Source organism: Melanaphis sacchari, unplaced genomic scaffold, assembly GCF_002803265.2.
Source record: "Melanaphis sacchari strain LSU unplaced genomic scaffold, SCAv2.0 Contig79_pilon_pilon, whole genome shotgun sequence".
Lineage (NCBI taxonomy): Eukaryota > Metazoa > Arthropoda > Insecta > Hemiptera > Aphididae > Melanaphis > Melanaphis sacchari.
In genome coordinates, this window is record NW_020271559.1 from 1,496,050 (window position 1) to 1,512,353 (window position 16,304).

At 23.1% G+C, this 16,304-nt stretch overlaps 3 protein-coding genes across 4 annotated transcripts; 2 read left to right on the forward strand and 1 right to left on the reverse strand.

Annotated features, from left to right (window-relative positions):
* Positions 1 to 756: 756 nt before the first annotated feature.
* On the forward strand, positions 757 to 7,249 carry LOC112601539 (ADP-ribose pyrophosphatase, mitochondrial). Of its 2 annotated transcripts, none has more exons than XM_025349226.1 (3): positions 757 to 1,486; positions 1,557 to 1,695; positions 6,294 to 7,249. In XM_025349226.1, the coding sequence occupies exon 3, from the start codon at positions 6,302 to 6,304 to the stop codon at positions 7,154 to 7,156; it is 855 nt and encodes a 284-aa protein (XP_025205011.1). In that variant the 5' UTR covers positions 757 to 1,486; positions 1,557 to 1,695; positions 6,294 to 6,301; the 3' UTR covers positions 7,157 to 7,249. The 2 variants fall into 2 exon arrangements, with proteins under 2 accessions (XP_025205011.1, XP_025205010.1); XM_025349225.1 differs by having other exon boundaries at positions 758 to 1,486; positions 6,291 to 7,249.
* On the reverse strand, positions 1,691 to 4,831 carry LOC112601538 (trimethyllysine dioxygenase, mitochondrial). The gene is made up of 6 exons (XM_025349224.1): positions 4,761 to 4,831; positions 4,551 to 4,672; positions 4,267 to 4,475; positions 2,440 to 2,615; positions 2,119 to 2,349; positions 1,691 to 2,048 (listed from the first exon to the last, which is right to left on the reverse strand). The coding sequence occupies exons 1-6, from the start codon at positions 4,829 to 4,831 to the stop codon at positions 1,790 to 1,792; spliced, it is 1,068 nt and encodes a 355-aa protein (XP_025205009.1). The 3' UTR covers positions 1,691 to 1,789.
* A 246-nt stretch (positions 7,250 to 7,495) lies between the features above and the next one.
* On the forward strand, positions 7,496 to 15,940 carry LOC112601537 (condensin-2 complex subunit H2-like). The gene is made up of 15 exons (XM_025349222.1): positions 7,496 to 7,604; positions 8,127 to 8,202; positions 8,275 to 8,402; positions 8,488 to 8,651; positions 9,099 to 9,229; positions 9,316 to 9,475; positions 9,539 to 9,650; positions 9,726 to 9,847; positions 9,910 to 10,039; positions 12,145 to 12,310; positions 12,385 to 12,408; positions 12,482 to 12,520; positions 15,040 to 15,215; positions 15,270 to 15,494; positions 15,557 to 15,940. Exons 2-15 carry the CDS (start codon positions 8,172 to 8,174, stop codon positions 15,689 to 15,691), a joined length of 1,743 nt encoding a protein of 580 aa, XP_025205007.1. The 5' UTR covers positions 7,496 to 7,604; positions 8,127 to 8,171; the 3' UTR covers positions 15,692 to 15,940.
* Positions 15,941 to 16,304: the final 364 nt, after the last annotated feature.

The window sequence follows — 16,304 nt, forward strand, 5'->3', positions numbered from 1 at the left end:
AGTTCTGTATAAAGCCATAAGAAATAAAAAATCTTTATATTACTTATTGTTTCAAACAGAAATCCAAAATAGTAAAAATACATTTTGGTATAATACAACAGGAAAATCCAGGCCCTATTATTTGTAAAATTTTGGACCACACTCTTAATTTTACTGCTTTAAACGAAAATTTGATTCTTGCTACTGTCTTGGAAAAAGAAATATTATATATATATATATATATATAATGATTTAATAAAACAACAAAATGCTTTTAACTGATAACAATGTTTGAAAATTAATAAAAAGAAATTATAATTCAGTATAATTCAAATTTAAAAAATTCAGGAAATACTCATATTTTCTAGTAGCTGGTATATTATTTAATTTTTGTTTTATAGACCGTAGTTCATACACGTTCAAATCGTAGTGCACATTTGTACATTCGTGGTGCACATTGTATGTCGTATTACACATAAAAATAGGGCTTGAGAAAATCCTTAATAAACAATACAGGTATATAGGTATTGTTTTAAATGTCCATTCATCTGACGATAAATTGTATAAAGTTAAATTAAAATGAATTCCATAGAATAGATTGTGAAAATATTAAATAGGTATTATAATATTTTATCATATTTTGTTATAATGCCCTAGTTCCGTTCGTGAGTACAAGGTCTGTTATGATACCATGAAATAATATTATATAAGAAATATAATAATTTATAATATATAATATTACTCTATGTATGACCATAGGTAATAGATTAAAATATCTATATGCATGCTTGGATGATAATTTATATGATCGTATAATTATGATTTAAGTGTGTATGACGCATAGGTCATAGACTATAGAGTATTGACCACAGGGCACGAAATAATCAGAAAGGACTCTTTGAGCACTCAAAACTGTTCTATTTTTTGGAATATCCGTGTATCCACTAATTTATCAAAAATGTAAAATTATTTTTGTCTAGTAACACTGATTTTCCAATGCTTGCATACAAACTTTTTTAATGATCTGCAAAATTTTTGGAAAACAGACTCGCTAGAAAAATATAATAATGGGAAATGTCTTTTTACCGCTAACACTGATATTCAAACAGGTATTGCAAATCTGTACTCCATAAGAACCCGCGTTAAACTCAAAAAGTGTCCCATTTGGTTATTCTGTGGTATGACGCCATGACGCTTAGGAAAGTCTGATAAGGGGCTAAAGTGCATCCAGTGTTGTCCTGCTACAAAACCATTTTTATTTCTCATTTTATGTTACAAATGGCCACATTGTTTGAAAGCATTTTTGTAATTTTTGAAAGCAAACTGTGGGTAAACTTTGATGTTTACAGGTTTTTGTGATTATACTATCGATAACGTAAATCTAGATCCGAGATATTGTAAAAAATACTATTGTCGTAAATAACCGACTTGATTGAAATTTTAAATACAATTAAAATATTAAATGATAATTGTTAAATATTGGCGTCATAAAGTTAACCAGTTAATGGTATTACTGTATTCACTAATCAAAATTATTTTTTATTATTATTTTACTCATTGATAATGACTTTTTACAGCTAAAAAATTAACCATTAATTACAATAAAGTAATACTATATTCGTATATGTTTATGACAACAAGCTATTAGAAATTAAATTTCTATTTATTATGTCAGTATAATTCTACATTCTCTGAAAATACTACAATAACAATACTGTAAGTATACCAATATTAATAATATAATATTTGCTTGCACTTAACAGTATTTATTTCTAGAAAATTTGACTATATTATTATGCCTTGATAAATATTATATTAATTGTAATATCCTTGCTTTGCTTAAGAATTCAGTCATTGATATATAACATCCACCAAAAATCCGTTTTCCTGTAAAAGATGTTCTACCGTGTAATATTCTCCAATTATTATAAATAATAACAGTTCCCGGTTTCAAACAATGTTTCCAACACATCTCTTCTCTTTCCAATATTTCTAAGAAATGAGCATAACTTTTGTAAAACTCATTGACGCGAGATGGTGGTAGTGGACTGCGGTCGTATATATTGAATCTATTTTTTTCAATACCACCATTATTATTACTCAATTATATAATATTAAATAAAAAATTAAATAATTTACCTTATTTGGTATACTTCGTTTGTTGTGGGATCAATTTTTATAACAGGCCCTTTACATTTATAATGAAAACCAGGTTCTATATATTCAGATTCTATTTCAATTTCAGTAAGATTTTTAAAATGTGATGGATTTTCCTTTTTTAATATTTCTGCTGCTTTAAACCCATCAACTATAGTACTAAAACCTCCTTTACCATTGATATCCCTTTCAAACATATGAAATACTTGAAGTCTAAAATATGATATTATGTTTGGTTATGTATATATATAAATTAGAAAAATTAAGTTTTCAATATTATGATTATTCATTCCATATTTTTACCCTGTACTTTCATTAAAATATGTGCTATCATTGTGTACTATTAATGGACCATTTAAATACGATGGATCCTTATGATTTTTATGATTTCCAACTGTCCACATTGTTCCAAAAACAGTTTCTTGCGGTTGTGCTATGAATCTAACCAATTTCTCTGTAGCTTCCAATGTTGGTTCTACCTAAATAAATATAATAAATTTAAAGAATACAATTATTTTTAGGCATTAAAATAATCAAAAATTATGATAATTAATTTTGATAATTTTATCATAGTCTGAAATACATTTCTACATTATTTGATATAATATAATATATGCTCTGTCCTACAAGAGAACATGCTGATTCTGCATATACTCACTTGTAACTCTATCATCAAGACTAGTTCTACTAATGCCATTATGGTGAAATATTGCACAATGATGTGCAGTATAACCAATTTATGTCAAGTTACTGGCGTGTTCTCTCGCTGGACAGAGTACAGAAGCATTTTATCCTCTGGAAATCTCAGTATTTTATACAAAGATGTATACATATATATTGATATCACATATACTAGTCTTTTAACCCTTTTAGTAATAAAATCATGGTTTTGGTATAATTTATCTATTAAGTTTTCTTTTAAGATTTTAGATAATTTATTAAGGTAAAAAACTAAAACTAAAATTAGTAAAATAAACTTATTAATAGTACCATTAAAGTGTTTGTCATTGTTAGTCATGTCAGAAAATTGGTACAGGTTTGTTATAGCTCTATCACGGCAAGTGAAAATTTTATAGCCCTGCCACTCAGGTTTATTATATTGCCCCCATCCATATAACAATAAATACATCTTATAAATATAAAATAATTCGATGAAAAATACATATTATGTAGCATTACAATTGGGTACCTAATAATCATCAACCTGTCAAGGCAACAAAAAATGTAGAGGAACAGACAGAAAGTTTTTAGACTCTTACATGGCGAAATTTATGTAACAATCAAAACTAAATAACAGAGATCAGTTTGACACCATTTTAAAAGATGTAGTGGAATTTTGGGAATAATAGAAACCATAAACATTTTTATATACATTATTTATACATTTTTAACATAATTTTTTTTTTCATATTATATCATCAAATTATTAGATTAATAAATATCAATAAATAAACTCATTATTTTATATTTATACGATGTGTTAATTGTTATATGGATGGCAGGGCTATAACAAACCAGTACCAGAAAGTTAAATGTATTACAGTTTAATTTTACTGTACCTATTAAAAAATATTTAATTATAATTTTATTTTTATATGGGTAAATTCTTCCTCTTATGTTAAACTTTTTCATTTTATCAATTTGGACTAAGCTAAAAAATTTATAATATGAATATATTTATGGTAATTATTTAGAATTAGCTATTAAGTACATATTTAATTTCAAAAATATAATTTGGTTAATAGAAAATTAGTTATGACGAACTCATCAGTTCTGAATAAATTTTTTTTAATAATAATTGTAACTTTAAACTTTAAATAAAAATCATTTTTATGATTTTAAATATATAATTAAATAAATATAACAATTTGCAATATAAACTAAGTCAATTCATGAATTAAAAAAAAAAAATGTATTATCTTTGTAAATTTTACATTTTAATTACTAATTAAATATATACATAGGAACTAGAAGTTTCAATTTTTATTTTATAAATTCATCTAATATTTATGAAGTTAGATAATTATATTTTTATTATTTATAAAAAATTAATTTTACATTAATAGTTTATGTTACCAATTTACTTTTATTAAAATAAAACTTGATTATAATTTTATAATATTTACTTACATTTGTAATAATTCCTACACCATATTTTAAAATTGATTCCATCAATTCTTTTAGACATTCTTTTAATGTTAGATTGTTATAAGACACTTTTGAAGGTAGTTTCTCAAGTTCTTCACCAAAACATAAGTTTGGTTCAATTTTTATTTTTTTTCTTGTCCATATGTCAATCACCCACTTAGTATGATATTCAGATTTATGACCATCAGACCCTATAATTTAAAAAAAATATTTACATTTTAAAACTTGGAAGTTTTTAAAATATTTTATGTATATATAAATCTAACACTTTATGCATAAATTATTATCTGCCTGTGTGTAATCTTGAATTTTAATATTAATTGTTTTTAAAAATTGTTGAGTAGTTGTTTTTCTAGAATTATAATCATGATCATAACATTCTGAACACCTGAAAAAAAAACATAGTAAAACTATATTTATAAGAATTTTTTTTTGCTATTAAAACCAAATATAATTCAACTAATGATTATTTTTACCTGCAATTATCACGTAACCATATTATGTTAATTGGAATATTTTCATTACCAATTTTTAATTGAACAGTCATTTTTTTTGTTAAATTTTTTAAGTGGTATAAGTGGTATAACTCAAGTTAATATATATATTTTAATAACTATAGTAAAAATTAATCATGTTACTAATATAATGCTTACAAAAGTATATTAATTGTATGTACATATTATTATTATGTTTCAAATTATCAATATCTACATCTGTATAATATATTGGGGTTTATCATTGGTTCAGTGTATAGTAGTAATTACTGTCAATGATAAAAAAAAAATAGTATATTCCAATTAAAAAGTTAACATTTAATTTAAATGTATATATGATAATTAATAATGCGCAATAAGTCAATAAATAATTTTGTTTAAGGTTAAAAAAGTTAATAATAAATAACATACATACAATAACATTGGTAAAATACATACTTGAATTAAATTTAATATTGATCTTTTATAATTTTAACCATAGTTTCAGTACCTGTACTATTAAATTTAGTATATAAAATAAAATTTAGTCAAAGGCGGATTTAAGTATACAGTGACCTGTGGGCGGAATATATTGTGGGAGACTAAAATAAATTAATAGGACAAAACATTTTTAGATAATTTAAAACATTTAATATTTTTTATAATATGCTGCCTATTTAATTTATTTAGTGATAAAATGTATTACTGAGAATTTAAAACTTAAATTAATAATAAAAATAACAATTTCAACCTATTATTAACCAATTTGTAAGCAGACAATCGTTTACCCAAGTTACTAATCTAAACTAACCTAATTATTTTTGACAAAAATTCATTGTTAATTGTTGACTGCCGTGTTAATAATAATTTAACATATAAACGTACTCCGCAATTGTGTCTAAACTCTAGACAATAGCATGAAAACTTTTCTGATATTTTTTATTTATCGTTCGTTTATTTGGCCACATATTACATACATTAAATGTAAAGTACTAAAATAACTTTTATTTTTTTTTATTTAAAATATAATTTTAAATACAAAACTAAAGTTCCATATTAAATATATTTTTAAATTAAATTTTATTTTTATATTTACTTAACTAGGGGCTTCAGAGCTATAGAGCTATAGTCCACTTGGCTTCTCCCTAAATTTGTCACTGAACTTGGTCATTAACTTAGTTTTTGTTGTAATTATTGTTATATTACATATATTTTTCCATTTTTTTAAATATACCTATTTAATTCCACAACCATTAAAAACTAGTAAACAATGACTGATTAATGTTTGAGTATCAGATAGACCTTGTATATACTATACCTATACTTACACATAAATAATGTCATGTATATTAGATTTTAAGTTGGTTATCATCTAAATTATATAATATTTACCCAAACACTTAAGTATTTATTTTTAGAAGACAACTATACACATATATTTCTATTCATTATAATATTATACATTTTTATGTTTAATTAAATAAATAAATTAACTAATAAATTCCATCAGTTATTTGTTTTTATTGTTACTAGAAGAAAAGCAAATGATCGCCAAAATCATGTTCCACATTAAATGTAGAAACAACACTTACCCTAAAACAGATGGAAAAATTGTTCGATTTCATGTACCAGATGATAAAGTTAGTTGGAATTCCCTATATTCTATCTATAATCCAACATCATTTACATCTACATGTGTTGTTGGTCAACCATGGGCTGATTTAGATTTGAGTATGCTTGACTTCAAACCCAGTTGGAATACTATTGATGGTTATGTTAATAGAATTAGTTCGACTGGGATATATGAAATTAAAAATGGCTATCCTCTAAACCCTTGTGGTCGAACTGGTATAATTGGCCGTGGAGTTCTTGGACGTTGGGGCCCAAATCATGCTGCTGATCCAATTGTTACTCGTTGGAAAAAATCTAATAATGAATATGTATTTGATAAAAACAGTGGTAAACCTATTCTTCAATTTGTTGCTATTCAAAGAAAAGATTCCGGTGAATGGGCATTACCTGGCGGTATGGTTGATTCTGGAGAAGTAATTTCAACCACTTTAAAGAGAGAATTCATGGAAGAAGCTATGGATGTATTGCAAAAATCTGAAGAAGATGTTATAAAAATAAAAAAAGAAATAGAGAAAATATTTAATGAAGGCATAGAAGTTTATTGTGGATATGTTGATGATCCTAGAAACACTGATAATGCTTGGATGGAAACCATTGCAACTCTTTTTCACGATGAGAAAGGAGATAATGTAGGAATATTAAAACTTCATGCAGGAGATGATGCAGTTGGAGTAAAATGGGTTGATTTGGATAGAAATCTGAAATTATATGCAAATCATATATCATTTTTAGAAGAAATTGCTATCAGATTAAAATGTCATTGGTGAACTAATTGAATTCATATTCTTATGTTATTAATACTTACATATTACATAGTTAATAATATTTTGAATGTTTTTGAAAATAGTTTTTGCACAATTGAAGAGATTTATTGATCAATTTTAATAAATAATTATAAACTTATGAGTATAACTTGAATGATGTTTTTTCTTTTCTTTTATTTATTTATTAATACAAAACGGTATTATTTTTAAATTTACATTTATTATTATTAAAACTTAGAAATAAATAAATAAGTTAAAATTGATAAAATATACAAATAAAAATTTTAAATTTGTTCCAACATGTTAAAAAATAAATAAAGCGTATTAGTTATATTATAATGTATTAGTATGATTCAAATATATATATTTTTTTGAACAAGTTCCTATGATATTGTGAAATGTATTTGAAAACTTGTCTGGAGCATTCCTAGCAGGAGGTCAAAAACTTAAGGTATACAGTTAGTCTTTGCCTATTATAGTTTTAAATTACATATCATAAAATAAATATTTATTTTATAAATTAAGAGGTGACCTACATGTTTTTTTCTTTGACTGAAATTATTATAAGTATTATAGCATTATACTACCTTAGACATGATAACATTTTGAAATATTCTATAATTTAGTAAATATACTCTGTTCAAGTTAAAAACATGGTTGGTGGCCAATTTATGCACAGTGACATGTCTATAAATTGCATGAAATGTATATAGATGATAAAGGGTATTGCCTAATGAAAATTAGTCACTGCCGACTTTGTTTTTTAACTTAAACTGAGTAAAGAATTATTTTCAGAAACAGTTTAAAAGTTTTATCTTTCAAACTAAAAATAATAATGTAATATTAATAGAAGCAAGATGAATAATGTGACACATGTATCTAGTATTTGTATACTATTATTATTATTATTTAAATTTATTGCTTGATTTGTTTTTTTTTTTAATAAACTAATTAATAATAATTTAAATTTCAGAATTTGTACTATTTAGATTTTTGTCCTTCAAGATAACCTACCAAAATGAATGATATTTCAAAAAATGAATCAAATGGTACTTTATAAAATATTGTATTCATTTTAATAAATACGTAAATGTAAATATAATAAATATTTTTGTTTTTAGCGGAAATTTCTGTACGTAAATATCAAGACGATAGTGATTTTGATGAAGCATTTAAAAATTTATTACGACCTATTGAATCAATCATAAAAAAAAAGCAATGTGAACCTCTTCAATATGATCTTATCAAGGTAATTCTAAACCTTTATATAACAATGAATGTCAATGACAATATTTTACATATTATAAGTATTTGTAATGTATTTTTTTTTTCAGGATTTGGATTCATTTTTGAACCATTTGAGATTATCTACTGATGAAGGAGCCCTAGTATTTGTAGAAGCTGCATTAATGATTCAAAATGTCATACTTATTTATCAAAAAAGAGTTGATCAATTAATAGATGTCATGATGAAACTTATTGGAAAATTTCGAGCTTAGTAAGTTTTAATTTTACTTTTAATATATTATCTAGTTCTCTGTATCATCCAATTTTAAATATCATAGATACATTTTCTCTTCAATCCATTGAGAATTATACATTTCTTAAAATATAATTATCTTTTTTGGAAACTTTAAATTTTATCATAACTCATTCCCCAAATGGAAGTAATATATTAATTTAGCGTTTTATTTTATTATATCAAACGTGACTTTTGATTGTTCTTTAATTAAAAAAAAAAAAAAAAAAAGTCTAAACTTATTATTTCTTTTTAAGCCCTTGTTGCCCAACATACTGCTTTTCAATACTCGATCAATATTTGATAGTTGTTTATTAAACTTTTTGAATTATAAATAGGAACTAATTTGTAAAATATAGTTGTTCTAAATAATAATATTTTTATCATTGTTATGATTTAGTTCTAAATTTTGATTTGTTATAACAGTCGAATAAATGAAAATATCGAAGTAGATTATGACACAGAAAATGATGTAGGAAATAAAAAAAAAAAGAAAGAAAAAAAAGTCAAATTTTATTCTTCTTTTGAACCAATTAAAGGGCAAATTGTTGGAACATGTAAGTATATTTACTATAGTATAACCCCGAGTATAATTGTTAACTAAGTGTCAATAAATAATATGAAGTTGTACATTATTTTATAGTGAAAATTTTTGACTGCAAAGTTATAAATTTGAGTAAAAAACCACCTGTACCAAAAATTGTACTTAATGCCAATATAAAAGTAGATAATAAGTACTCTAAAATATTACCTTATATTTGTATTGGAAATGGAGAAAATATTGGAAAGAAATATGACTATATGTAAGAAGATTACAAAAAATAATAAATATGTGGATTGTATAATTTAATTTTTTTTTTTTAAAGGATAAATTTTCCTTTAAATCGTGATTTGGCTGTTAATGAGGAATTTGATTGTCCTACTAATGAAGATCCAAAATCTGCAACTCCTCTCAATTATCGAAAAAGCACTGATCCAGTATAATATTATTACTATTAATGTATATTTTAGCTTAACTGTGATTTTTTTAACTATATAATTATAATTATTTAGTTACCAATGAATTTAATGGAAGTTGATGACATTGATGAAATACTTCCAAGTACTCCAGATCCAGTCATTTTTGATCAAACTGTTACTGATGAAGTTTGTGTTAATAATGCAATGTTACCAAAGTAAATAAAATACTTATATGTATAATTTTCACTGTTATGATGATTCTTTTATTATTTTATAGTCCAGCAAATATATTGAATATTAGTCAAGTACCTCAAAATATTGATGATGTATGGGCTCCTGTTTTAAATGCTAAGGATAATAATTATGTAGATAAACCTTGCGTAAAGAAAAAAGGATCTAAAAAAGAAGTAAGTAAACATTTATCATACAGATAATTTACGTAGTATCTAGTTATTTTTTAGTCTAACTCTTAAAAAGTAACTAATAGATAGATATTTGATGAATATTTTATTTCTTCTTATTACTATTACAATAATAATAAAAAAACCATCTTAGGTATTGAGACTTCAATCATAACTTTCAAAAAGTAACAAATAATAATAAGGGGCATAGTTACAATTTTTTTTTTAAATATATTCCTATTATTTATAAGTTACATTTCATAAAATCTGATATAACTTATTGATATATTTGTCTATATTATTCTATATGTACATATAGCGTGTACATGATATTTTTTTATTTTTTATTATTCAAATAGTAATAATACTTTGTAAAAATATTCTTTTTGATCTATACTAAAGTATATTATTTGTTATTTAAAAATAAATTTATGATTTTTAATTTTTATGTGTTCATACTTATAAAAAATAAAAATAAATAATATTTTTAAAATTTGTATGATTGTATGATAATTAGTAATAATTAGTAATAACTTAAGGATAGCATTACTTATGGAAGTGTAGAAAATTAACAAAATAATTTAAAATATATTAAAAATAAACTGACGTAAATAATTATCCAACACATGTCACCAAAGATGAATAACATTATAAAGTTACAATATTCTATACTTATATTTGTTTCTATTAATCAAAAATAAAACTTTTGTATCATTATCTATTATTATTATTTTTTTTTTATAATTTTAAATATACTTATGTCATACAATTTAGTTTTGTTTTGTAATATTTAAATGTTTTAGTTGTTTATTTGATCTGGTCTCAAAATCACACTAAAAGTGCTATACTCTATTCAAGCTAAAAATATTACCTGGCTATGATTAATTTTTGTCAGACGGTGTTCAAATAACACCTATTTGCCAACCCCATTGAGTAAACTATTTGTATGCCCACCATGTAGTCAAATGAATACAAATTAGTTGTCGAGTTATTTCCTTAACTTGAGTAAAGTATAGAAAACTTATAATATTCTGTCATTATATGTTTGATAGTTAATGTTTCTTTATAAGTTTCATATATAAATAAACATTTTGTCATTAGAAAACCATTTATTATTTTAGTATGACCGATTAATAGTCTATTCAGTATTTCATTATTAATTTCTCTTCGTTAAAATTTATTATTTTACATTATTTTGATATGTGGTACCTAAATAAATATTTTGTTCATTCCTCTGTTTTCTTTTTTATTTTGTAAGTATTATAATGTCTAATATTTGTTATATTTTCAAAAATGCTTGGTGTACTCAATGAATCTGTAAGGATAGTATTATAGTTATGCTTATTGCCTTGGTCTTTTATATTTTATTGTTTTGTTAATGGAACAATTTTTAGATAGCTTTTATCTGGTTGTAAGGTTTTCATAGATAATTGTAATTTCCTTATATCTTTTTTGACTTGAAGGTGTCAGTTATTATATATATATTTTTTTTATATACATTTGAAATATTTCTTGTAACTAATTTTTATACAAAATTTGATTTGTTTTGGACTGTTTTCTTGGTGAAAATTATGTTTTGCGCTAAACAATTGATCCAATTTCTTTTATCTAGTTTTGAATTTCTTGGAAGTTTGATAAAAACTTCTACACTGAAAATTTAAATCATTTTACAAAAATATACTGAGTTTTTATAGTTTTAGTTATGTAATTTACAGTTGATATAAGAATGTTGTAATAATCTATATGGTGTTCTATTGTAATTCTTCGATTGTATGTTTAATAGTTTAACATCAATATAGTTAAATATGTTTCTATTCGTTGTTATTTAACTTGGTTTTTATAACATTTTGTGTGTCTCCATATTTATGTTATTTGTTAAATTTATTTCTTATTAAATGGTTATGAAGTTGTTGAATATTTTATTGGTTTTATATTGATTTATTGCCTTATTTTTATTAATTATAATTTCTATAATATTATTGTTTTACCAGGGTATTTTCATTATTTTATTATATGTTTCCATGTGAGTTGGGATATTTTCAAATTATTTTTTTCTTAATAAATATTTCATTTATATTAATAACAAACAAAAAAATAAATATATTTTCTAGGATGGTGGAATGTGGTTACCGACATATACTGTGGCAGAATTAACATGTCAAATGTTTAAATTAAAATCTGGTTTATATGCTGATCCTGTATTTAGACAACTTATTCATGATGCAATGGAAGTTCAAAGATCTGAAACAGCTAAAATTAAAAAAAAACGTTTAATAGGTAATGTTAAAGATATTTCACTAATATTTTTTCTAAAAATTATATTAATACAAGTATTTTCATTGGGTTTTCAGCTGAAGAAAAAGAACGATTTGACTGTAAGTTTTTAAAATTTAATTTAATTTATGAGTTTTTAACAGAAATAATACTAACAAGTTCAATTATCCTTAGATCATGATGAAGAAATGGAAGAAAAATTGAAAAATGGTGGTAAGTTTGATTTTGTTATTCAAAAAATTAATAATACTAAATACTTAAAACTTTTATCAAATATTTATATTAAAAGTATATCTCAAAATCTTTTACTTTTTTTGAGCTATTTATGTATTCAAAAATTAAGATATTTTTTTAGTTTCATTTTTTCTGTATAATATTGATAACAGCTTTTATGATTGATCATAGAGCTTAAAAATTCAATACAAGGTTCTTCAAACAAGAATATTAAGAACAAAAAAAAAAAAGTTATCATAAATCCACTATAATTTCTTGTGTGTTAGAATTTTAATGAATTATTGAAAATATACTAATTATTTTGTAGTTGACAAATATATAAAAAAAATAATATTTTAATACCTATCTAAGGTTTGAAATTTAATATGAAGTTCCTAAGTTATTGAGCGATCTATAAATATTTAAAATGTATATTATGTACAATATTTATGTTTATTGACGTTTCAAATTCGTGTTTTTATTATATTCTATTAAAATTAATTTTAATTATTGTGTGGTAATTCAAAAAATATTTGTAAATAATTTAAACTTCTTATTATGTTTATTATTTGGTAAGCATAATTAAATGTTTAAAATATTTTAATTGATTTTAATCTATTTATACCATGAACCTATTCACTATGAACTATGATACACTGGAATAAGTTATTAGTTAATAATAATAGTATATGGTATAATATTAAAAAATTATGATATAATGCAATAAAATTAATTTAAGATACATTTTAAGGAGTTAGATCCAAGAGAATTTTAAGCGGAAATTGAAAAAACCTAGGAGGTTGAAATATTAAGTTTATTTATTTATTACAGTAAAATATGTTTATTTATTATTATTAAAATACAAACCACTTCTATAAAATCTTTTTAAACTCTTCATACTTTCTGTATTTTACTTTTTATTTATTGTTTCCACTTATCAATTTGCTTTGTTCAATGTCACGTTTATTTTTCAACACAGCCCTTAAATTTAAAAGACATATCTTTAGTTTGTCGGTGAACTCAATGTATTTTTTTTAAATATTTAGTTTGTCCAAAATTGATAGTGCTTTACATTTTATATCATTAAAACCCACTATAACAAAATCATTACACGGGACTATTATAGATTCAAATATCAACAAATTACACAACACTAAACCTCAAATATTTATTACACTAATTTATCAATTGATATTTTTTAATATGATTATATATCATCTGCTGATCTAAAGTAAGATGGCGTCTATAATTCAATTAAATAGAGAAAAACTAAGCATCTTAACAAGTGGTTTTTACATTAAGTATTATAGGAAATTTAAAGACCAGTGAATAACCTCATTTTAAACAAGTTATATTTTACTTTACATGTGTTGGTTTTGAGAAAAATTAATCAAAAGTAAATAACTTATAGTAAAAAAGTAAATAATTATTAATTTATAACATATACTTAGAAATATAGATTCTAAACGCTGTCTCTGCATAGAATAGATTTTGGTATTCTTTTTCGGCATTAACTTAAAATTGTAAACATTCATTATAATGACAAAATTCATGACCCTAAACCTACTATAGAGTAACTTCTTAGTTTTTATTCGTTTTAATTGAATTTTAAGATTAAGTTTAGTATTAGCCTGATCCTAGGCTACTATGTTTCACGATTTTGATTTAATTTTTAATAGTTAATTGGCTTATCATTTTTATAGTCCTGATTAATGATTATTACAATTAACTTAGTACTAATTAAATCAATTGGAAGATATTTTTATTATTAGCACTATTTTAACAGTGTAAGATAAACATTTTATGAATTTATAATCCAAATATTATTGTGATTCCACTCACTTCTATAATTGATTGGCCTGAAAAAGAAATAAATTCTAGGTAAAGTTTGTGACCTACTTAAAAATATAAGTTAAAAGTTGACATATTATTCAAATTGAATTTATATACATAAACTTGAATTGTTAGTTATCACATAGTTTACAATATACACTATATTGCTAAACCTATTTATTTTGCCTTTTAGTAATTAATTTAGAACATAATTTTGCTTCTAAAAAAAAAATATCTTACACCAGTTAAAAAATAGAACAGTTTACCAAATAAAAAGAATTGCATTTTTTCAAAAATGAAAAACATTTTGTATACAAATATTAATATTATATTATTTCCTAAACTCCTATAATATGTAACACATAAGTAAATTAATAACTATTAAATACAGTATAATGCATATCATGTATAATATTTTCAAAGCTATTTGGGGTTGAAAGCTGTTAGATTATCAATTGACTTTTAAAGCTATAATGATTAAATCATAGCTTACCATAAAAATGTATTTGTTCACTTCATGGACTAATAATTTAAAAAATACTTTGAGTATAAACCATAACTGTTCAACTACATTTCTAGAATTATAAAGGTTTGACATATAAAATTACAAATAATTTTATACAAAATATATTTATAAATTTATAATTTTTATTAATTAAATTAAAATTTGTTTAACTGATACGCAGATGAACCAGGATTTATAGGCTTTGATAGTCCAATTCATGATGACAATGACTTATTTGGAGATGTTGACCAACAAGAAAATGAAGAACCAATTGAAGATGCCAATATCGAAAATTTTCAATCATATCAAAGAAATGCAATAGATATGCAGAAACATGAACAAAATCAAATAGAAATGGTAAATTTAATTTTTCACTTATTAATATGAATTTAATTTTATTAATTATTTTAGATGAATGAACAATTGGAAATGCGGCAAAGAGTACAAGAATGGCATAATAATCTACGGCCTATATTAGAAGAAGAAGAAAAAAGAACAGAATTTGATGTACATGAATATGGAACACGTATATTAAGCTGCTTTGAATTTATAGGAGAAAAAAAATTATTTAGAGAATTAGTTGGAGGACTAGACAAAGAAGAAGTTGCTCGATATTTTTTGTCTTTGTTAATGATGGTACTTATATTGATATTTTTTTAACGCATATATATTTTGTTACTAACATTTTGTTAAATTAGGTTAATACATATAATTTGGATATATCAAATAACATTTCCGAAAATGATATATCAATAACACTTTTAAAGAAAGAAAGACATCATGAAGAACTTCAAGTTAATATTGGTAATCAAGTGAATCAAGAACAAAATTGATCATGAAAATTTAATGTATAAAAATTATTTAATTGAGTGCACCTTTTAAATATTTAAGTACAAGCATCATAGACAGAACAAATGCCTTACACATTACAACTGAGACTAGAGGTGAACTTGTTTATCTCAGTTAAGTTCATATTGTGTTCTTATTCTTTATAAGATACTTAAAAGCTTTGTTAAATTATTACTTTTGAAACTAAATTTTAAGTGGATTTCACACCCTAAAGATATATTACATATTATATTTTATATACAAACCAAAAATAAAAAAATGTACATTAATGATGAATATAAATACATGTGAATAAATAATAAATATTTTTTAGTTAAATTTTGATAATCATGTTTTCCTAATATTTTTGAAGAAAAATTTAATATTAAATATTCAAATAATCAGTATAATGGATTAAATGCATTTTACTAACATTCCATAATTTAAAATTAATATCTCGAATAAAGAATATAATAAAATCATTTCAAAAAAATATATATTTAACTAAAGCTCGAAGATAATTCACAAACTAAAAATGGATATCAAATATTATTTACTTATACTATACCGTATGATAGCAGTTCCCTAACTTAATTTTGTTCACAAATTCCCAAAAAA